General features: G+C 44.9%; 7 protein-coding genes across 7 annotated transcripts; 3 read left to right on the forward strand and 4 right to left on the reverse strand.

The window, feature by feature from the left end:
• Window positions 1–34: 34 nt before the first annotated feature.
• Window positions 35–1,246, reverse strand: J056_000716 (putative 26S protease subunit rpt4; the record flags this gene model as incomplete). The annotated part of the gene is made up of 2 exons (XM_009270344.1): window positions 35–1,185; window positions 1,234–1,246. The coding sequence occupies 2 exons, from the start codon at window positions 1,244–1,246 to the stop codon at window positions 35–37; spliced, it is 1,164 nt and encodes a 387-aa protein (XP_009268619.1).
• A 208-nt stretch (window positions 1,247–1,454) lies between these two features.
• J056_000717 (Clathrin heavy chain 1) lies at window positions 1,455–6,788 on the forward strand (the record flags this gene model as incomplete). The annotated part of the gene is made up of 6 exons (XM_009270345.1): window positions 1,455–1,475; window positions 1,523–5,532; window positions 5,578–5,640; window positions 5,687–6,539; window positions 6,588–6,731; window positions 6,777–6,788. The coding sequence occupies 6 exons, from the start codon at window positions 1,455–1,457 to the stop codon at window positions 6,786–6,788; spliced, it is 5,103 nt and encodes a 1,700-aa protein (XP_009268620.1).
• Window positions 6,789–7,076: 288 nt separating this feature from the next.
• J056_000718 (Myosin-2A) lies at window positions 7,077–12,123 on the forward strand (the record flags this gene model as incomplete). The annotated part of the gene is made up of 7 exons (XM_009270346.1): window positions 7,077–7,105; window positions 7,150–7,240; window positions 7,293–7,394; window positions 7,444–8,601; window positions 8,648–9,773; window positions 9,822–9,909; window positions 9,963–12,123. 7 exons carry the CDS (start codon window positions 7,077–7,079, stop codon window positions 12,121–12,123), a joined length of 4,755 nt encoding a protein of 1,584 aa, XP_009268621.1.
• A 309-nt stretch (window positions 12,124–12,432) lies between these two features.
• On the reverse strand, window positions 12,433–15,054 carry J056_000719 (putative phosphoketolase; the record flags this gene model as incomplete). The annotated part of the gene is made up of 3 exons (XM_009270347.1): window positions 12,433–13,092; window positions 13,140–14,847; window positions 14,894–15,054. 3 exons carry the CDS (start codon window positions 15,052–15,054, stop codon window positions 12,433–12,435), a joined length of 2,529 nt encoding a protein of 842 aa, XP_009268622.1.
• Window positions 15,055–15,131: 77 nt separating this feature from the next.
• On the reverse strand, window positions 15,132–16,460 carry J056_000720 (putative acetate kinase; the record flags this gene model as incomplete). Its single annotated transcript, XM_009270348.1, has 2 exons — window positions 15,132–15,718; window positions 15,761–16,460. The coding sequence occupies 2 exons, from the start codon at window positions 16,458–16,460 to the stop codon at window positions 15,132–15,134; spliced, it is 1,287 nt and encodes a 428-aa protein (XP_009268623.1).
• A 222-nt stretch (window positions 16,461–16,682) lies between these two features.
• J056_000721 (Endothelin-converting enzyme 2) lies at window positions 16,683–19,289 on the reverse strand (the record flags this gene model as incomplete). Its single annotated transcript, XM_009270349.1, has 4 exons — window positions 16,683–16,794; window positions 16,847–17,950; window positions 17,998–18,950; window positions 18,996–19,289. The coding sequence occupies 4 exons, from the start codon at window positions 19,287–19,289 to the stop codon at window positions 16,683–16,685; spliced, it is 2,463 nt and encodes an 820-aa protein (XP_009268624.1).
• Window positions 19,290–19,532: 243 nt separating this feature from the next.
• Window positions 19,533–20,893, forward strand: J056_000722 (uncharacterized protein; the record flags this gene model as incomplete). Its single annotated transcript, XM_009270350.1, has 6 exons — window positions 19,533–19,651; window positions 19,695–19,762; window positions 19,810–20,264; window positions 20,310–20,402; window positions 20,452–20,597; window positions 20,641–20,893. The coding sequence occupies 6 exons, from the start codon at window positions 19,533–19,535 to the stop codon at window positions 20,891–20,893; spliced, it is 1,134 nt and encodes a 377-aa protein (XP_009268625.1).
• Window positions 20,894–21,948: the final 1,055 nt, after the last annotated feature.

Below are 21,948 nucleotides of genomic sequence, written 5' to 3' on the forward strand. Positions count from 1 at the left end.
TAGAATTAGTTTTAAAATCATGCATTCTCAACGGTTAAATATTACTGTAGTCAATTGGCGTTTCGTGTTTCTTGTTGTCTTGTAATTTACGCGCAGCCTTAGCAAAGTCGTCTTGTCTTACGAAGTCTCTCTCATCACGAATAGCAACCATACCAGCTTCTGTGCAGACATTACGCAAATCGGCACCATTAAAGTTCTCACAGAGTTTAGCAACCGATTCAAAGTCGATTTCACCCTCTTTATTTATATCCTTAGCGTGAATTTTGAGAATTTCAGTTCTTCCAGTTGCATTTGCGAGAGGGATAAAGATCTTTCTATCCAAACGACCAGGACGCATAAGAGCAGGATCGAGAGTATCAGGTCTGTTTGTAGCCATGATAACTTTAGTTTTACCAAGATTATCGAAACCGTCTAGCTGGTTGAGTAGCTCCATTAAAGTTCTCTGTATTTCACGATCAGCGGATGTACCTTCACTAAACCTACGGCCACCGATAGCGTCAATTTCGTCCATGAAGATGATGCAAGGCTCGTGCTCCTTGGCGTAACCGAACATTTCCCTAATGACTCTGGCTGATTCACCGATGAACTTGTCAACGATGGCAGATGAGACGACTTTGAGGAAGTTGGTTTGGAGGGTAGCAGCACATGCGCGTGCGATTAGAGTTTTACCTGTACCAGGAGGACCGTATAAGAGGACACCTTTAGGGGGATTGATGCCAACTCTAGAGAAGAGTTCAGGGTTGTTTAGGGGTAACTCGATGACTTCTCTGAGTTCTCTGATTTGATCAGTTAAACCACCAATACCCGCGAAAGAAGCTTCACCAGGGTTTTCCATGGACATGTTATACACCATTGGATCAACTTCACGTGGGAGTATTCTCATGATGGTGAGTGTGGTCATGTCGAGGGAAACTCTAACACCTTGTATGAGTTTTGATTGGTTGATTGTCGGTCTAGCGTGTACAACGTATCTAGGACCGGAAGAAGCTTTAACGATGAATCTCTCGCTGTCGAGTTGCTTAAGCACTTCACCAATAATCTGACCAACAGATTGCAACGATTTCATGTCTTCCTCTGTTTGATTGAAAGAGCCATCCATGTCTTTGATATTCCTGCGTATATTCCTCAGCCTCTCACTCAATTGCTCATGTTCTGTGATCTTTGAGCGATATTCCCTAAGTGCATCTGCGCTGTGTGTAAGATATTTACTCTATAAAAAATCAATAAACCAACCTTCCTGTGACATTTCCTTCAGTTTTTGGTGGTATTTGGTTGAGATGCATAGCCGCGTCATCAACGGATAAAAAGTTTGAAAAGATAATTACAATATTTAGTATACTTAATTTAAGTTTAATAACTCATTGATATTTACATTTATTCTTTGATCCATCTCCCATCTCTAATCCACCTCTTGAACAACCACCACAACCACCAATTCCCTTGATTTATAAAATATGGCCGAGCGCCCCATCCAAGTGAGATTTATAATTTATATCTTATAATCCTGTCTTACGCGTTTAAGTTCTCTGAACATTTACAACTCACTGCTCTGGGTATCAACCCCGCCAGCATCAGCTTCCAGACACTAACCATGTCCTCTGACAAGTTCATCTGTGTCCGTGAAGGCGATGGTGGGGCAACTCCAAAGCAAGTCGTTATCGTCGATCTCAACGACATCAACAACGTTATCAGAAGGCCTATATCTGCTGATTCTGCTATTATGCATCCAGATAGAAAACTCATCGCGTTAAAAGCAGGTAAACAGCTACAGCTTTTCAACCTTGAGCTTAAGCAGAAAGTCAAATCTCACCTCTCAAACGATGACGTCGTCTACTGGTCCTGGTTGAATCAATCCACTCTGGGTCTTGTCACTGATTCATCCGTTTTTCACTGGGATATCGATGCTATCGGTGAAAATGCCCCTGTCAAAGTTTTTGATCGTCATCCAAATCTCGCCGGTTCCCAAATTATCAACTATAGATCCACTGAAGATGGTAAATGGATGGCCCTCATTGGTATTGCCAGCAACTCCAACCCAGACGGCTTTCGCATCAAGGGCGCAATGCAGCTTTACTCACGTGATAGAGGCGTTTCTCAACCAATAGAAGGTCACGCTGCTGCCTTCTCTGAACTAAAACTCGATGGAAACGCAAACCCTTCGAAGCTCTTCGCTTTCGCTGTCCGTACTGGCTCAGGCGCCAAACTTCACATTGTCGAAATTGACTACCAAAGTGGTCAAACGCCATACACAAAGAAAGCTATCGATGTCTTTTTCCCCGCCGAAGCTGCAACGGATTTCCCCGTCGCAATGCAAATATCCAAGAAATACGGCATCATCTATTTGATTACAAAGTTTGGCTTTGTTCATCTCTATGATATCGAAAACGGTGCTTGCATCTACATGAATAGAATTTCTGGTGATACCGTCTTTGTCACTGCTGAACACGAAGCCACAGATGGTTTGATTGGTGTAAATAGAAAGGGCCAAGTTTTATCCGTTTCAATTGACGAGAATACCGTAATTCCTTACATTCTTAGCACTCTCAATAACGTTGAGTTAGCATTCAAGCTCGCAAGTCGTGGAAACCTTCCAGGTGCTGATGACTTGTATTTGGCTCAATACCAGAATCTCATGGCTAACCAACAATACAATGATGCTGCCAAGATCGCTGCTAACTCTCCACGTGGCATTCTTCGTACCCCAACCACCATTGAACAATTCAAGTCTCTTCCAGCTGTACCAGGTCAATTATCGCCTATACTTCAATACTTTGGTATCCTTTTGGAAAAGGGCGAGCTCAACAAGTTTGAATCACTTGAGCTTTCTCGTCCTGTTCTTCAGCAAGGTCGCAAGCAACTCCTCGAAAAGTGGTTGAAAGAGAATAAATTGGAGTGTTCTGAGGAGCTTGGTGATATTGTCCGCTTGCACGACATGACTCTTGCTCTGTCAATTTACTTACGCGCAAACATTCCGAACAAAGTTGTTGCAAGCTTTGCAGAGACTGGTCAATTCAACAAAATTCTCGTCTACTCTCAAAAAGTCAACTACACGCCAGATTACGCTTTGTTGATGCAGCACATTGTCCGCGTCAACCCAGACCAAGCTGCCGAATTTGCCAGTCAAATTGTCAACGATGAGGCTGGTCCAAAAATTGACATTGAGAGGGTGGTTGATGTTTTCCTTGGTCAAAATCTCATCCAGCAAGCTACTTCCTTCTTACTGGATGCTCTTAAGGAAAACAAGCCAGAGCAGGGTCACTTACAGACTCGCTTGTTAGAGATTAATCTCATCAACGCTCCTCAAGTAGCCGATGCTATTCTTGGAAATGCCATGTTTACTCACTTTGATCACCCACGCATCGCAAACTTGTGTGAAAAAGCTGGTTTACTTCAACGTGCATTGGAGTTATACCAAGATACCAATGACCTCAAGCGTGTTGTCGTACATACTCCATTGCTCAATCAAGAATGGCTCGTAAATTACTTCGGTCAATTGACCGTTGATCAGACCTTTGCTTGTTTGAATGAAATGCTAAAGGTGAACATCAGACAAACGCTTCCAATGGTTGTTCAAATTGCTACAAAGTACAGCGAACTGCTTGGATCTCACAAGCTCATCGAGTTGTTTGAAAATTTCAAGACATTTGAAGGTCTTTACTACTTCCTCGGATCAGTTGTTAACTTAAGTGAAGACTCTGAAGTTCACTTCAAGTATATTCAAGCTGCTACTCGTACCGGTCAAATTCGTGAAGTTGAGAGAATTGTTCGTGAATCCAACTTTTACAATCCAGAAAAAGTCAAAAACTTCCTGAAAGAAGTTAAGCTTCCTGATCAGCTTCCTCTTATCATCGTTTGTGACAGATATGACTACGTCCACGATCTCGTTCTCTATCTCTTCCAAAACGGACTCACACAGTTCATTTCTACATATGTACAGCAAGTCAACTCAGCTCGTTTACCTCAAGTTGTAGGTGGATTGTTAGATGTTGATTGTGATGAGCAAACCATCAAAAACTTGCTCTCATCTGTCTATGGGTTGTTCGATGTCAACGAGCTCGTTGATGAAGTTGAAAAGCGTAACCGCCTTAAATTGATCCTTCCTTGGCTTGAAGGACGCATCAACGCTGGTCAGGAAGATGCTGCTATTTACAATGCTTTGGCCAAGATCTACATTGACAGCAACAACAATCCAGAGCATTTCTTGAAAGAGAACAACATTTATGAACCACTCGTTGTTGGCAAATATTGTGAGAAGCGTGATCCATACCTCGCTTTCATTGCCTTCGCTAAGGGATTCTGCGATGACGAGTTGATTGCTATCACTAATGAAAATGGCATGTACAAGCACCAAGCACGCTATCTCGTCAAGCGTCGTGATCTCGATCTTTGGGCTCAAGTTCTGAACGATGTCAACGAACACCGTCGTTTACTCATCGACCAAATATCGGCAGTTGCTATTCCAGAATCGCAAAACCCAGATGATGTTTCTGTTGCAGTGAAGGCATTTATGACCGCTGGTCTGCAGCAAGAGCTCGTTGATATTCTCGAAAAAATCATTCTCAACCCAACTTCATTCAGCGACAACGGTAGCTTGCAGAACTTGCTCTTGTTAACTGCAATCAGAAGTGATCAAGGTAGAGTGATGAACTACATCAACAAGCTTCACAACTACGACTTTAACGAGATTGCCAAGATTGCGATTGACAATGACTTGCACGAAGAGGCTTTCACAGTATACAAGAAGCACGAAGCTCATCTCGAAGCACTTATCGTTCTCGTAGAGCATATCGTCTCTATCGACCGTGCCTTTGACTACACGAAAAAGATTAACGAGCCACCTCTCTGGGCTCGTCTTGCCAAAGCTCAACTCGACGGTTTAAGAATTACAGATGCGATTGAGTCTTACATCAAGGCGAACGATCCATCCAACTTTGTGGAAGTTATTGAGATGTCAGAGCGTGCTGAGAAGCATGAGGACTTGGTCAGATATTTACAAATGGCACGTAACACAGCTCGCGAGCCAAAGATTGACTCTACTCTTGTCTACTGTCTTTGCAAGACGGACAGACTTCAAGACGCCGAAGACTTCCTCCACATGACCAATGTTGCTGACGTACTTGAAGTCGGTGAGAAGTGTTTCAACGACGGTCTTTACTTGGCAGCCAAGGTTCTCTTCACCTCTATCTCCAATTACGCTAGATTGGCGACGACACTCATTTACCTCGAAGACAACCAAGCTGCAGTTGAGTGCGCTCGTAAGGCGGGCAATACACAAGTGTGGAAGCAGGTCTGTCTTGCTTGTGTTGATAAGGAAGACTTCAAATTGGCTAAGATTTGTGGTCTTAATTTGATTGTTCACCCAGAAGAGCTCCAAGCTATCATTTCACTTTACGAGTCTCGCGGGTTATTCCAAGAAATGCTCGATCTCTTTGAGGCTGGTCTTGGTCTCGAGCGTGCCCACATGGGTCTCTTCACCGAGACTGCCATTGCATACGCTAAATATCAACCAGAGAGCATGTTTGAGCATCTGAAGTGGGTGCTATTTTCACTCTCGCGCTCAACTGACAATTATTGCAGGCTTTACGGCTCTCGTCTCAATATTCCTAAGGTCATCAAGTCCGCTAAAGAAGGACACCTCTGGTGGGTAATAAGTTACTATTTAATGATATAACTAATTAGCAAACAGGAGAGAGCTTGTTTATCTTTACATTGCGTACGCTGAGTGGGATAACGCTGCACTCAACACTATCGAGCACAGCGCTGATGCATGGGACCACCAACAGTTCCGTGATGTACTCAGCAAGGTTGCAAATGCTGAGATATTCTACAAAGCACTTTCATTTTATCAGGAGCAGCACCCAACGCTTCTGACAGACCTTTTAACAGCTCTCATTTCACGTATCGATCACTCGAGAGTAGTGTCAATGTTTAGACAATCAGACAACTTGCCATTGGTACGAGCATACTTGATTGCAGTGCAGAACTTGGATGTTGCAGCTGTTAATGAGGCTGTTCATGATTTGTTGATTGAAGAGGAAGACTACCAGACGCTATTGGATGTTATTGATCAATACCAAAGCTTCGATCAGCTTGGTTTAGCTGCAAGATTGGAACAGCATGAGCTGTTAGCTTTTAGAAGAATAGCAGCACATCTTTACAAAGTCAACAAAAAGTACGAAGAATCTATCAACCTCTCTAAGAGCGATAAGCTTTACGTCGATGCTATACAGACCGCATCTACAAGTGAAGATGTTCAGGTATCAGAAGATTTATTGACTTATTGGGTTGATATTGGCAACAAAGAACTCTTCACCGCTCACTTATACCTTTGCTTTAAGCTGGTGAGACCGGATATCGTCGAGGAGTTGGCGTGGTTCAATGGACTCGAAGACTTTGCTAAACCATATCAATTTGAGTTGAGGAGACAGACTCAAGATCGTATCAAAGCACTTGAGAAAAAGGTCCAAGAGCAGGCTACTAAGTCTGCCAAGAAGGAGGAAGATGAAGATTCACAGCCAATTATGGGACCAGGATTTAATGTGAGTTTGCGTGACTGCTACGGTGGATTCTCTGACAAAACGCATTAGCAAACGCTCATGATTGGTGGTCCATCAGGATGGAATGGTGCTAACGGGGTGACTCCTCAACAAACAGGTCTGATGCCTCAAGGTACTGGCATGATGCCACAGGGCACCGGTATGATGCCTCAAGCGACTGGATATCAAGGAGGTGTAAGTGGTGATAGTGTTGTGTGTCTTAGCTGACGGTGATCATAGTTTGGATACTAAAATGACTACAAAAGCTGATTTTTACTGAACTACTAAACAATATGTAAAATACATAACATCATTTCTGTTTCATCCGTGTGTCCGTCTCGTGAATGAAATGAAAATCGCAGGCCTGTGCGCCAAAAAAGGGTTGTGCAGCTGCAGGGCAAGAAAGAGAGGGCAGTATTCGATAACTAGCTGCATCAATCAAACACCTTTCTCATTGTAACTTCTTGTGTATTATTCCACCCGCGTTACTCCGATTGAGCTGTGAACTGACTTTCTTCGTAACCACCATCACCATCACTTATGAGTGAATACAGTTTAGGCGTCCGCGTGTGAGGTGTACAGCAGCAGCACAGTTCTTTCTAACGGCGAGCAGGTGGATCGCAGACAAAGCAGAGGGATGGATTGGTGCTGAAGTCACTGCCCGCACTGAGGACGCGCTTACCTTTGTGGATGAAAGGGGCAACGTAAGATTCATATGTTGTATCTCTCTAGCCGCCCCTAACTACCGGTCCCCAGGAAATCACAAAGAAAACGTCAGACAAGGACCTTCCTTTGTTACGAAACCCCGTTTTACTTGAAGGTACAGACGATCTTGTCAATTTGTCATATCTGAATGAGGTGAGCTGTCTTTACTGGATGTTTTCAATCTCGCTCACCCCTCTGACAGCCAGCTGTCCTCTATTCTATTAAGCGTCGCTACGCTCAACACTCCATTTATACCTACTCTGGAATCGTCCTTATAGCCGTGAATCCTTTCGCAAAGTTATCCGTTTATGGCCCTGCTATTATGCAGGCTTACTCTACGCGCAGGCGCGGTGAGCTGGAACCTCATATTTACGCTATAGCCCAAGATGCTCATGCATCCATGACAAGAGACAATAAAAATCAAACTATGGTTGTCTCTGGTGAATCTGGCGCTGGTAAAACCGTATCCGCTAGGCATATAATGCAATACCTCGCCTTCTTAGGCCAAGACGGTCCAGGCGGTGCTTCAAGTGGCACTGATGCTAGTATTCTCGCTACCAATCCTGTCATGGAAGCTTTCGGTAACGCCAAAACCATCCGTAATAACAACTCAAGTAGATTCGGTAGATACCTCAAAATCCTTTTCGATAATCAATGTAACATTATCGGAGCTCAAACTAGCATATACCTTCTCGAGAGGTCTCGATTAATATTTCAGCCTGAAGGTGAAAGAAATTATCACATCTTCCATCAGCTCTGCGCAGGTGTGCCACCTAAAGAGAGAGCTGAGCTACGTTTGGGTGCAAGCAGTGATTTCCATTACCTTAATCAAGGCGGTTCTGCTTTAATCCCAGGCGTGGATGACGCCGCTGAATTTGAAATAACACAAAAAGCCCTGTCTACTCTTGGTATTGGCGTTGAGAAGCAGTGGAATATCTTCAAACTTCTCGCTGCTCTCCTTCACCTCGGCAACGTCAAGATTGGCCAGACAAGAACAGATGCAACTCTTAGCGAAGAAGATGAAGCATTCCAAATCGCAACTGAATTCTTGGGTATTAGTCTTTCTGACTTTAAGAAGTGGACTGTTAAAAAACAGATTATTACACGTGGAGAGTCTATTGTTAGTTCACTCAATGCCGCTCAAGCGAGCGTTGTCAGAGATTCTGTTGCTAAATATATCTACGCCTGTCTCTTTGATTGGCTGGTTGCTGTCCTCAATGAAGCTTTGTACAAGAAAGAAGACTCTTCTAGGTTTAACAGCTTCATCGGTGTCTTGGATATTTATGGTTTCGAGCATTTCAAGCGCAACTCTTTCGAACAGTTTTGCATCAATTATGCTAATGAGAAGTTGCAACAAGAGGTGGGTATTAGTAATTTTGCATGATGTTTTGCTAATTTGGCATTAGTTCAACGCGCATGTCTTCAAACTTGAGCAAGATGAGTATATCAAGGAGGAGATACATTGGGAATTCATATCATTTTCTGATAATAGACCAACCATCGACATGATTGAAGGAAAACTTGGGATTCTTTCACTCTTAGATGAGGAGTCTAGGATGCCATCTGGAACCGATCAAAACTTCCTCGAGAAACTCCACACACAACTCACCAAACCAGAATACAAAGACATTTACAAGAAGCCAAGATTTGGTAATACTGCATTCACTGTTGCGCACTATGCCCACGATGTTGCCTACGAAGCTGAAGGTTTCCTTGAGAAAAACCGGGACACTGTACCAGACGAGCACCTTCAACTTCTTGGTAGTTCATCAAATGAGTTCCTTCGCGAGGTCATCGAGATTGCTGTTGCATCAAACGCAGCGGCTACTCCACCTACATCTACCGCGGCTAACAACGTAGCAGTTGGCCGCCGACAAAACCTCAAGAAGCCAACACTTGGATCTATCTTCAAGAGCTCTTTGATCTCGCTGATGGAAACTATCAACGACACCAATGCACATTACATCCGCTGTATAAAGCCAAACGAGCACAAAAAAGCCTGGGATATAGATTCACAGCAAGTCTTGTCTCAACTTCGTGCGTGTGGTGTTCTCGAGACAATCAAGATATCGAGTGCAGGTTATCCGACAAGATGGTCGTATGCAGAGTTTACTGATCGTTACTACCCACTTGTTAGCTCAGATCACTGGATGGGTGATATGAAAGGTCTATGCCTTCAAATTCTGCAAGATAACATTAAGGATGAAGACAAATACCAAATTGGTCTTTCTAAGATATTCTTCAGAGCTGGAATGTTGGCCTATCTGGAGAAGTTACGTGCTGATCGTCTCAATGCTCTTGTCACTCTGATACAGAAGAATATCCTGAGATTTTTACATGTCAAATATTACAAAAAGATTCGTAACGCCACGCTTACTATCCAAACCTGGTGGAGAAGAGCTCTGGCTATTAGATACGTCGAGAAGCTTCGTCGTGATACCATCATCTTTAGATTACAAAGCGCTGGTCGTAGGAAGTTGGCTGTGGGCAAGTTCCAAGCAGCTCGCAAGATAGTTATTCTTAGTCAAGCTCGTAAGTGATTAACCATGCGAACAAAAGACTTTCTGACCATTTAACTAGACATTCGTGGTATGCAAGCAAGAGTTGGATTTGTAGACTTCAAGTACAGATCATCTGCACTCACATTGCAGCGCGTTGCACGTGGAGTGTGAGTGGAGCTTATTTGTTTTCTTTTTACATTCCCAGCTAATTATATAACAGTATCGTACGTCGTGAACATGATAAGTCGCTTCGGGGTATAATTCACTTGCAAGCTTGCTACAGACGTATACTTGCTCGTAAAGAGTTCAAGCAGCTCAAGAGCGAAGCACGCTCTGTTGCACACATCCAAGAAGTCTCCTACAAACTTGAAAACAAGGTCGTCGAACTCACTCAAAATCTTCAAAAGACTCGTGAGGAGAAAAAGGATCTCACACGCCGTTGCAATCAACTTGAGAAGCAACTTGGAAATATGCAAAATCGTCACGAGGACAGCGATCAGCGTTTGAAGGAGATGATGAATGAGTTGGCTAAGCCTACTGTGGGATTATCTGACTTCAATGAACTTGAATTATTTAAGCGTGATCTTCAAACTCAAGTTTCGACACTCAAAATCGATGTCCAGGAACGTGATAAACAAATTAGACAACATAAGGACGAGTTGACCCATCAAGCACAAGAGATCGACAGTAAGAGTGCACAAGCAGCAGAATCTGCTGCTCGTGCAGCTGACGAAACAATCGTAAATCAACTTAAGACTGAGATTGTTAGTCTTAAGGACCAGCTTCATCGTGCAAACACTCTTAATGCACTAGAGCATGGAAGTGCGAAATCGAAACAGATCACCGCACCAACGTTCTCAATGCATCTCGGCAAATCTAATGAGAACGTTGCTGCACTTGTGAATGGTGCCAACAGTCCTACAGTCGAGGGTAATCCTTCTGATGCACTCGAAGCTCTTGGTTTACCTCCAAACAAACGTCGTCAACGTAGACACTCAGCTAATGGCGCTTTCTTGGAGCAGAACGGAGAAGGACGGGATTCATCAGATGAAGCACTTTCTGCTGGTAAACGCAATGAGGCCACCCCACGTGCTGTGTCGGTTGCATACCCGTCAGCTGAGACTGCTAACAAGCTGAAGGGTTTGAACGGACGTGCATATTTCCCAGAAGTGCTTGACGATCCATCTGAAGAGATGATCAAGTTGTTGGAGGATGAGCAGAGTATTGATGAAGACATATTGGTCACAATGATTCATGAACTCAAAGTACCCCTCCCAAGCTTGCAGAACCCACCTTCTGCCAAGGAAGTACTTTTCCCAGCCCACATAATGTCACTTGTCACCAACGAAATGTGGAAGTACTGTCTTATCATGGAGAGCGAGAGACTATTGGCAAACGTTATGCAAACAATCCAGCAGCATGTCATGAGCTTCCAAGGGGAGGATGCGATCGTACCAGGATTATTCTGGTTGTCTAACGTACACGAGGTATGGTCATTCGTGTGCGTGACTGAGGATGATATGCTCCAGGGCATTGTTCCAGGTGGCGATGACCCAGACCGTCCGCTTGACTGGCCAGCTTATGAGCAACTCATCACTGTCGTCAAGCACGATCTCGAGAGTTTGGAGTACAACATTTACTTTGCATTTATGGAAGAAACCAAGAAAAAGTTGCGCAAGATGATTGTACCTGCGCTCATTGAATCACAATCACTACCAGGCTTTATCACCTCCGACACTGGTGGTAGACTGTTCAACAGACTGCTGCAAGGCAACTCACACCCAGCCTTCAGCATGGATGACATACTAAACTTGCTCAACAAGGTATGGAAGTGTCTTAAATCATACCGCCTTGACGAGCCGGTCGTCCTGCAAGTAATGACTGAATTATTACGACTTATTGGAAACGTTGGCTTTAATGACCTGTTGATGAGACGCAATTTCAATTCATGGAAGCGTGCAATGCAAATTCAATACAACTTGACGAGGCTGGAGGAATGGTGCAAGAGTCACGATCTTCCAGAAGGCTGCTTGCACCTGGAGTACATGATGCAAGCCACCAAGCTTCTTCAACTGAAGAAAGCAACTACCCAAGACATGGAGATCATTTTCGACGTCTGTTGGATTCTGTCACCATCTCAGCTCCACAAGCTTATCACTGGCTACATGATCGCTGATTACGAAAGCCCACTGTCGCCGCACGTCCTGCAGACCGTCAGCGCTAGACTGTCCAGTGACAGAAATGATCATCTTTTACTTGCAGAAGAGGAAGGTTCGAACTTTGAGCTACCGCAGCCACGTCAAGTCATAGGATTAGATCTTTACATTCCTGGAACGGTGAGCGTTCCTCACCTGCGCCGTATCGCCGGCTTGGCTGCTTAGAGATGTGGACAGTTTTTCACTTTGATTTCAATCTCACTCCGTAACGATATGTGCATGTGCAAGAGGATTTGTGTTTAAAATACTATGAATTCAAATAATTTTCTGATTTATTTCGTTTTTGTGAGGAGTGTCGGTGTGCGAATGTTGAGGCTGAAGAAGATTTTCAAGTCGCAGCACTTCGGATCATATCAAGTAGATTTCCTTATTAGTGATTGAAACTTTAGTTGAGGAAGTGCACCCCACCCTCTAAAATATTTATGTCTTAATAAAGTCATCATAATAACATCAAAATTACAAAATACAATATCTTTATTCACCCTTAACGAGTTGAGGCAGCTTACCCAAATCCTCATGATCAGCTCCAGTTTCATTGGCATACTTCTCCATATTCCTACCCTCATGCAGCCAATTCGTGCCGTAGAGGTGAGCGACAGTGGATGCGTGTGACTGTGGCGAGTAGTGCGCGACTTCTTTAATAGCCCTATCCGCAACTTGGAATCTGGATACCTTGTTCCAGTGAAGCATCAACCAAGGTGTAGTTGTGGTGCCGTTCTCCTTGTAAGAATCAATTGAGAATCGTCCCCTGTTAAGTGAGTGTTCTCTCTGGAACAGAAGAGAGGAAACTTGTAAAGCATAACCGTGGTAACTGATCAACACTGGCTTTTCTTTGGTAAAGAGACTGTTGAATGAGTTTTCATCTAATGCGTGTGGATGATCTTGCTTGTTTCCAGCCAAAATCATAAGGTCGTAAATGTTCACCACCCTTACTCTCACTCCAGAGTTTCTCAAAAGCACACTCGCAGCTAACACTTCGAATGTAACCTCTGTACCGATACCGACGAGTACGACTTCTGGATCAACACCTTGGTCTGTTGAGTACTCCTTCCAAACACTAGCACCGGCAATACAATGCTTTTCGGCTTGGTCTGCGGACATCAATACAGGTCCGGGTTGCTTGCTGCCGACAATCTGCACGACTCGTTAGTTAGTTGATCGCAACAATCTTCCGTACGCACCAAGTTGAGGTAATTTTTTGACCTCAAGCAGTGAGCGATGCATGAAAGCGTAGTATTGACGTCTATTGGGAAGTAGATTCTCGAAAGGTGCGCAGGGAAAGTCTGGAAGGTGGATATTAATCCAGGCGCTTGGTGTGAGTAACCGTTGTGTTCTTGTCTCCATAAGGTACTCGTCGCAATGTAGTTAAGCGAGCTGACATCACCTCTGAACTGTACCTCTTTGCACGACTTGATAAATTTGGAATACTGAGTCATCATCGTGGCTGCAATGCCTAGGAAGGCTTCATACGAAGGGAATAAACCTGTGCGGCCTGTGAGAGTGTATCCTTGCAAGAAGCCTTGAAGTGTGTGTTCTGAGAGCATCTCAATTACTCTGCCTCCCTTGTGTGCACTTTCAGGGTCCCATTGGAAGTCACGGCTAGTGACGTCGAAAACTTTGTGCAGCTTGTTCGACTCCAGCTCATCAGGACTGAACATTCTAAATGTTTCTGGATTTTGCTTCATGACATCGGCAAGGAACTCGCCTGTAGCAATCATTGGCGAGTATGTTTCACCTTGACTCTTAGTGTGATTCTTCCATTGAGGAACATTGAGCGATTGATGTGCGTCGTAAGTTTCTTTCACTTGGCCAAGTCTGAGTGACTCTTTTGCTGGGACAATCGAGAGAGCTTCTTTATCGACAAACTCACCATCCTCCTTCTCAAGGTTGAAAATTTCATCCGGCTGGTACGACTTCAACCACTTACCAAGAACTGAGAATTCCTCATCATCTGATTTACACTTAGGAAGTGGAACTTGGTGGGAGTGGAAAGAGCCTTCGAGAGGTGTGTTGTGGATTTGGCGTGGACCGGTGTAACCCTTTGGAGTTCTCAACACAATGAATGGGAAGCGAGGTTTTTCGATTGGGTTTCCAGATCTAGCAGCGTGCTGAATTTTGCGGATCTCACCATAAGCCCATTCCATAGAAACAGCAAGATCGGCATTAACTCTGCGGTCTTTCTCCGTATGCTCCTCAAATGAGCTAGCGAGCGGTCCGTACTCAACGAAACGGACCTGGTAGCCATATCCACTGTACAGTGCGACAAGCTCAAGATCGTCAGCCGCACCTGGAATGGTACGTTCGCTAATTTTGTAACCGTTTACATGAAGAATAGGCAACACTGCACCTGATTCTGCCGGATCGATGAATTTGTGTGAGTGCAAACTAGCAGCCGTAGGCCCTGTTTCAGATTCACCATCACCGATGACGCAAACTGCGATCATATCCGGCTTATCCATGATAGCGCCGAAAGAAACAGCAAGAGCATAGCCTAGCTCACCACCCTCGTGAATACTGCCTGGGACTTGTGCGGAAACGTGCGATGGGAAGGTACCGCCTGGGAAAGAGAAGCAGCGTGCGAAAGCTTCGAAGCCATCCTTGTTCATGGTGTACTGAGGATAGAATTTAGTGATGGAGCCTTCCAAGAATAAGCTGGCGAGAATTGCAGGTGCACCGTGACCAGGGCCAGTGACGAAGATGGATTTGAGATCGGTGCCTTCTTTCTCGCGGCGCTTGATAAGCGCGTTGGTGTGGGCGTAAACGAGGTTTAGGCCCGGGCAGGTACCAAAGTGACCAAGCAAGCGTGGCTTGATATCGTCCTTGCTAAGCTGGCGGCTGAGTAAGGTGTTGCTTTTTAAGAAAATCATGGAAACAGCGATGAAGTTGGCGCTGTGGGTAGTGTAAGCGTGAATTTAGCAGTGAATATGGAACTCACGCTCTCTGGAAAGCTATCAAGCCATTCAGATTCCAATCAGCCTCGTTCTTGAGTACTGAATCTACATTCAAATCAACAGCGAGCTTGCTAAGGTCCTTAGGTAGCTGCGATGGGCGAGGCTCTTCACCTCTGTTTTGGGCGTCGATGATATTATGTGTCATGAATGTTTGGTGCAAGGAGCGATTGGTTGTATCCACACGGGGTGTAATCATTGATGACATCATACAAATAAACAAATCTACAAACTCAGAGTCATCTTGGCTTGACGAGCTGCTTCTCCCTCCTCATCTGTCCAGCAGACGTATGCTGGAATCTTGCTTGTGTCGTTGCTGAGTGCAAATGCACCGTCTGCTTCTCTATCGCCCGCCTGTTCATTGAGCGAGTCGACGACAGATACGCCGAACACACTAAGTCTATCCGCGACATCTTTCCTCAACCTTGCTGACTTCTCTCCGATGCCACCGCTAAAGACCAGCGCATCGATCGCCTTCTTTGGGTGAGTCCCGAAGGACAGTTTCTGTAGATACGCGAGAAGATACTGTGTGAGTCTGTCCAAATAAACAGCATATGCCAGAGCGAAAGCATTTGGCATTTCCTCTTGATACCATGGTTTCCAGCATTCAGCATCCGCTTCTGGAATTTCCTCTAAAATTTTCCCGAAGTTGGACGTACCGCACAAGCCGACGAATCCACCTTGCTTATTCATGACATACTCACCTCTCGATACGCGCATGCCATTAACGTCGACAGTCTCTGCGACGTCGCGAATCAAGTGGAAGATAAGTGTAGGGTCGATCGAACCTGTTCTGCTCCCACCCGGCAGACCTGCTTTATGTCAGAAAACACCACTAATACACTTCAACACACCTTCCAGTGGTGTCAGACCCATCGTTGTGTCGACTGAGATGCCATTCTTGATCGCGCACGCACTACCTCCACTGCCTAGATGTGCGACGACAATACTGGTCTCTGTTTCCTTTTTACCTAGCTTGGATGCCACTGACCGGAGTATACTGTGGTAGGACAGACCGTGCGCGCCGTACTTCTGCAGCGGAATGCGTGGCTCGTGGTCCGGCTTGCCGATCGCATACTTGCGCACTGCTTCCGGTAGAGTGCGATGGAAAAGCGTGTCGAACACTATCACCGCTGGCGATGCAGGCAAATGCTCAAGAACAGCCTCGAGCGCCATCAGTGCTGGTTTGTTGTGCAAAGGGGCAAACGCGCTGATTCTGTCGAGGTCCTTGAGTTTGTCGGAGTGCTCCTGCGTCACTACGATTGGCTTGTCGATGTCGCCCCCGTGTACAACTCTATGTGACGTAGCGGTGATGTCGTTCGGTTGCAGCTCGAGTGCACGGAAAACCTTATCAAGAAGCGTCTTGAAGACATCGTTGTAGGCTGTGCCTTTGCTAATGCTCTCGGAGACGTTCGCTCCGCTGCCGCTGATCTTGATCATGGGCTCCTCAGAAATGTTCGACGCTCCACCGGATGCGAGTGGCGTGAGGTCTGTGCTGAAGAGCTTGAATTTAATACTTGAGCTCCCACAATTAAATGCGATAATTTTTGTCATGATTGTTGAGCACGAACAACTTTATCCATCAAATGACATCATCTGGGAGTACTGGTCAGGATCTCTATTTTTAACCACAGTCGATAGAGTCAATTGTGTAAGAGCTATTATAAATAACCGAAAGCATCTATTCTCGCATTCTGAGCGATGAAAATTTCATCTTGTTGCTTGTCTCAGCGACTTCCACCGTGCTAAAACGCGTTATTACAAGAAAAATATTCATTACCACATTCTACACTGCTCCTCTAATGGCGGATTCATGATACTCCCCTGGGTGCAACCGAAAGCCTTTGCGAATTCAGGTGTGTTGCGAAGTGTACCATCGACTCTCCATCTGTTATTGTTACGTGAGTCAGTATTCACGCCAGTCATATCTCAGTACTCACTTAGTTGGTGCGTGCGGATCCGTCTTGATACGCTTGAGGTTCTCTTCCAAGCGTGTCTTGCGCGCCCAGCCTCTAGCAAACGAGATAAAGAATAACTGTTCGTCGGTAAATTTGAGTCCTGGAAGTTTGGCAGATTCTTCAATCTCCTCTGCGTGCTTCCACGCGTTGTATGCCTGCACTAATCCCAGATCCCCTATAGCCTCGCCAATCACGAAACGTCCGTTAACGTTGAGGTCCTTGCCATCGGGTCCTGGTACGGTGAACTGGTTGTATTGATTGATGATACACTCAGCTCTTTCTTCGAATGCCTTGACTGTTTCGTCACTCCACCATGAACCATCGAAGATTAGTCTGCCGTCTGCTTCGTACTGACGTCCAGCTTGGTCAAAGGCATGACACAGCTCGTGCGCTGCTACACTGCCTGCTGATCCGTAATTAAGAACCTGCGGCCAATCCGCCTTGAAGAATGGTGGCTGGAGTATCCCAGCTGGGAAAACTATCTCGTTCTTTGATGGCTGGTAGTAGGCATTGACTTCAGTTGGAAACATATCCCATTCGCCTTCGGCGACCTTACCTGCTTTCTGGAAGAGTCTGGCTGCGTCAGCTTCTTTAGCTCTCAGAGTGTTGCCGAACCAATCATCCTCAGTGATTTCGTTCATGTCGTAGTATCTGGCTAGATCAGTGGGGTCTGAAGTATTTGGATGGGCGGTTGGGTATCCGATCTTCTTGTTGTCGTGTAGTACTCTGGCTTTGTTAGCTGCCGCATCGACTGTCTTGTTATCCAACCATCCAAGACTTGGTAAGCGATTGATGAACGCATCGATGATCCCATCTACTACTCCTTCAAAATTAGTCTTGCTCTCACCTGGGAAAGCTTCGAGGACAAATGGTCTGCCGGCTAAGAAACCAACTTGATCGACCACTCCGTTCAAGCAGTCGAGATCAATATCCTTCTCAGCCTTTGGGTCGGTGCCGCTCATTTTCGCTGTGAAATCATTAACTATCTTGGCCATGTGGGTCTTTGGACTAAGTGAGGAGCCCAAATTGAGAACGATTCTGAGGAGGAAGTAAGTTTCGAGCGTGGCATCGTCGACTTCAAGGACACTGAAAGTATGTTTAAGAACTAAGTCCTTTCATAAACCCCAACACACCTTGCTAAATCCTCAAAGTAGCTTGGGTTTGCTACGATAACTGGCTCTACTATAGAGTCGTCGTCACTTGTACCTTGCAGGGCAAAAAATTCATTCCAATATACGTATGGAGCAAGCTCAGAGAGCTCAGTTATGGTCTTGGGGTTGTACGTCTTGAGAGGGTTAGCTGAGTCAACCTGGCTCCAAGAGATTCTTGCGAGGTCTTGTTCAAATCTAGCGACATCGTTGGCTTTTCTCCTGAAGTAGCGTGTTGGGAGCTTAGGAGGTTTGTGATGTTTATTTTTTTTGCTCTTTTTGCTTTCCGTGATACCCTTGCTGTGAAAATCTCTTTCGTGAACAGCAACCAATATCTGATAAGTGATTTCAGCGATAAGGTTTACATTGGCGTAGTCCTCATAGTAGTCTTTGTCGGGAAGTGATAAGGCATCGCTTTGAGATAGAACAAGTACCTGTCGGCTTGGATCCTTGCCTACGTCGCCATCCAGTGAGAAAGAGAACAAACCGCCGATGTTCATAGATTGTAAAAAGGCGGTTGCATGAGTCAGCATGGTTTTGCGATAATCGCCCTTCACCATGTGCCTTTGATGGATCACAGATTCGAAGTCGTCGAGTACATCGAGGATAGGCTCAGCGCCAAGCTTGTCTTGAACCTTAGTGTTAGTGCAAGAGTCGTAGAGAGTCTTGATAGATTTTAAGTTTTCTTTGTCTTGAGGAGAGTATTCTTGCGTGCCGACGTTATCAAAGACTGCTGATTTGACAGTTTGGATATTCCTATCGCCGAGCTCGTTGAATATGGAGTAAACGCTCTTTGAAGGTGGGATAGGGTGAGAATTAAGCCAGCCGCCATTAGCGTAATCGTAGAAAGAGTCGCATGGATCGATGGAAGTATCGACAGACTCGAGGATATCTTTTGCAGCTCTGAAGCAAGATCTGGTGAGGCAGAAATTGGATGACTACGATTGTTAGTGGGAAATAATTTATAAAGTGTTTGTGCTTACTGGTGGTTGTTCTGGCCGCTTAGGAGGATGCGTGGGTTGTGGTTTGCCAGGTTGTATGACAGTGACAGTCTCTTTAGATTCCTGCGCTCTCTTGTAATTAACTTCAGCGCCTGCAAATAAACCAACGAAAACGCTCATCAATACAACGAGCCCAACGATGACAGCGATGAGGATTCTATTCAGCTTTGAAATATTCTTTGGTGGCCCTAGTTCCTCTTTACGACGTCCATTCAGCAGTAGTGGCTCCCTTTCAAGTATCCCTGACTGCCTCCTTGAATTTGAATGTGAGTTCATGGTGGTCGTAAGCCAAGACGTCACCGCCAGCCAGATAAGGTGAGATTTGATGTTCAGGCTATATTTGAGAGGCAGAAATGATCATAAAATTGAGCCCAGTTCAATGACGTTTTCGGATTGTAAATATCTCCTGTCGATCACCCGTCGTCATCAAAATTTTCATGGACTATACATACAGTCTTTCTAGGATTATTACATCTTTCAAAGCAACAATCATCATCTAAAGAAATACCTGGAAGATATATGCAGTTGAAATACCTCATCACACTCGCAACCCTTGCGGCTTTTGCCTCTGCGAATTTGGTTCCGCACAACGTCGCTTACACGAAGAGATCTCCACAATACGAGTACGATACAGCGGCGTAAGTGGGTAATATTGAGACGATACAATCTAACACGCCTCAGACCATCTCCAGATTCACCTTCGCCATCACCAGCAGGTCCTGGAGACGATATCGCAATTTGTGTTAATAGTGAGTGAAATAATCACAGTTTGATAGCCAACAAAATTTATACATAGACTGCGACTCTAACGCTTACAAGAACAATGGAATTAATGGTAGTGGCGGTGGTATTGGCGCTGCCGGTGATTATAACGCTGGTGGCGATAATCCTGGTGGCAACAATCCTGGCAACGACAACAACGAAAATTCTCCCAACATCGGTGACGACGACGCCAACGACAACAACAACAGAAACGATACTGCTCCATCGCCAACTACAAAGTACGTCGTCGTTGCACCTTCTCAGGGCGTTCTTCGCTTCGTTCCCTTTGCCATGCAAGCCGATGTCGGTGACAAAATTCAATTTACTTGGATGGCAAACAACCACGGAGTAACCAAATCTTCAATGACTGGTCTCTGTAACGCCACAGAGGATAAGCCATTCAAATCTCCTGTACAGAACGCAACCACTACGTTTGAGATTACTGTCGATACCACCGACCCAATGTTTTACTATTGCCCAGTTGGAAATGTGGGAAAGATTAATCATTATAATTAACACTGACAGTACATATAGCACTGTGCATCTGGTATGTACGGTATGATCAATCCACCAATGGCACCAGCCAACTTGTCAAACGTTGGTAATGCTATGAGTGATTGGGAGAAGGTCAGAGAGTAGCTCTGTGCCACTTCAACACCCTCTAACATCTCACTAGGACTCCAAGAATGCCATTATTATGAAGAACGCCGGTAATTTGATGAAGGATGCCAACATGACCACCGAGCAACTAAACTGGGGAAGCAACTGGATGGACATCGCGAGTGACAAAGATCAGTTGTCTTTGCTTATCGAGAATATTATGTGAGTAGTTGTATAATCAGAATTAACCCTCTGAAAATCGCAGCACCACGCGTCTCGCTATTGCTTTGAATCCAGGCTGGACACCTGGAGCTGAGATTGATACTGGCAAGTTTAATACACCACCAGATATGAATACGCTTGCAGAGTCCAACACCGACGACGATGAGACTGACGATGATCCTACTACTGATTCGAAAGACGGAGGTAGCTCAAATGACTCTGGATGCATCAGAAAGGAAGCCCAGATTACCAGTCTTATTTTCAGTTTAATTGCGGTTTTCGCATGTGTTCTTTAAGTTTAATGAATACTCTTTTCAATATTTACATCTACGCGGTCAGGTTTAAATGCCAGGATGGCCTGAATAACGGTCGTGGATGTTAAATGTCAATAGTACCTGGGTCTTTATGTGCTAAATGAGCTGATCTGGTAAATTTCACATGCAATTGTTATCCTCTTAAGATGTGTAGGACTGAACATGTTTCAGATAAGGGCATCAAACTGCAAAGAAGGTGGCTAAGCTGAAGAATACAAATTGCTGAAAAACCTACAGACAGAAACACCCTTGCTTAGCTGTATATGCGCATTTGTACTTCATCCAGCACACATCTCCTTATCGACAAAGCGGTGCGAAGGAAACTACCAAACTTAGAGAACTGAAAACCAAATTATAGCACACAGGTAATTAACTCGATATTCGTTTTATTCGCCTTTTCACCACAATCCACCGGGCTTAATACTTTAATGTTAGTCCAATCCCAAACTTGATGTATATCCCAAGTAATCCTCATGGAGAAGTTTTCGCTAAAGTGGATTAACAATCTCATTAGCGACAGATACTCGTTAAGAATTGATAGATCTTGCGGTTCAGGGTATTATCCGCTTGTGCCAAGTTGGCAGAATAACCAAAAGACCCACTTCTCTTTCAGGCGTGGAAGAGTCATGTGTTCGAATCAAGGTGGTCGTAAATATTGCTGAATCAACTTTCTGATGATAAACTACGCGTCTTCCACCCTGCGTGCATCCGTGATCACCAAAGCAATCGCCGATGTTTGGAACTTCTATCTGACGAATGTGTGGTTGGATCTAGTCAGGCGTGATCAACTGACTGAGTGTCTGCTGAAGTTAACAACATCATAAAGGAACACCACCGCAGTGATTGTCCCCCCCACTTCGACCGCCCATCCTGCCGACAAACACGCACTCGATTATGTCGCTGGCGTCATAAGCGTACAAACAGAAGAGACAAGACGCTTGCGACCATCTCTATGCGTTTAAAATCAACAAAAATCGCTAATAACCTCATATTTGACATTCGATATCTGAGTGACATCATGTCGTCCACCCACATTA

This window comes from Wallemia ichthyophaga, assembly GCF_000400465.1.
Source record: "Wallemia ichthyophaga EXF-994 unplaced genomic scaffold scaffold11, whole genome shotgun sequence".
Classification (NCBI taxonomy): domain Eukaryota; kingdom Fungi; phylum Basidiomycota; class Wallemiomycetes; order Wallemiales; family Wallemiaceae; genus Wallemia; species Wallemia ichthyophaga.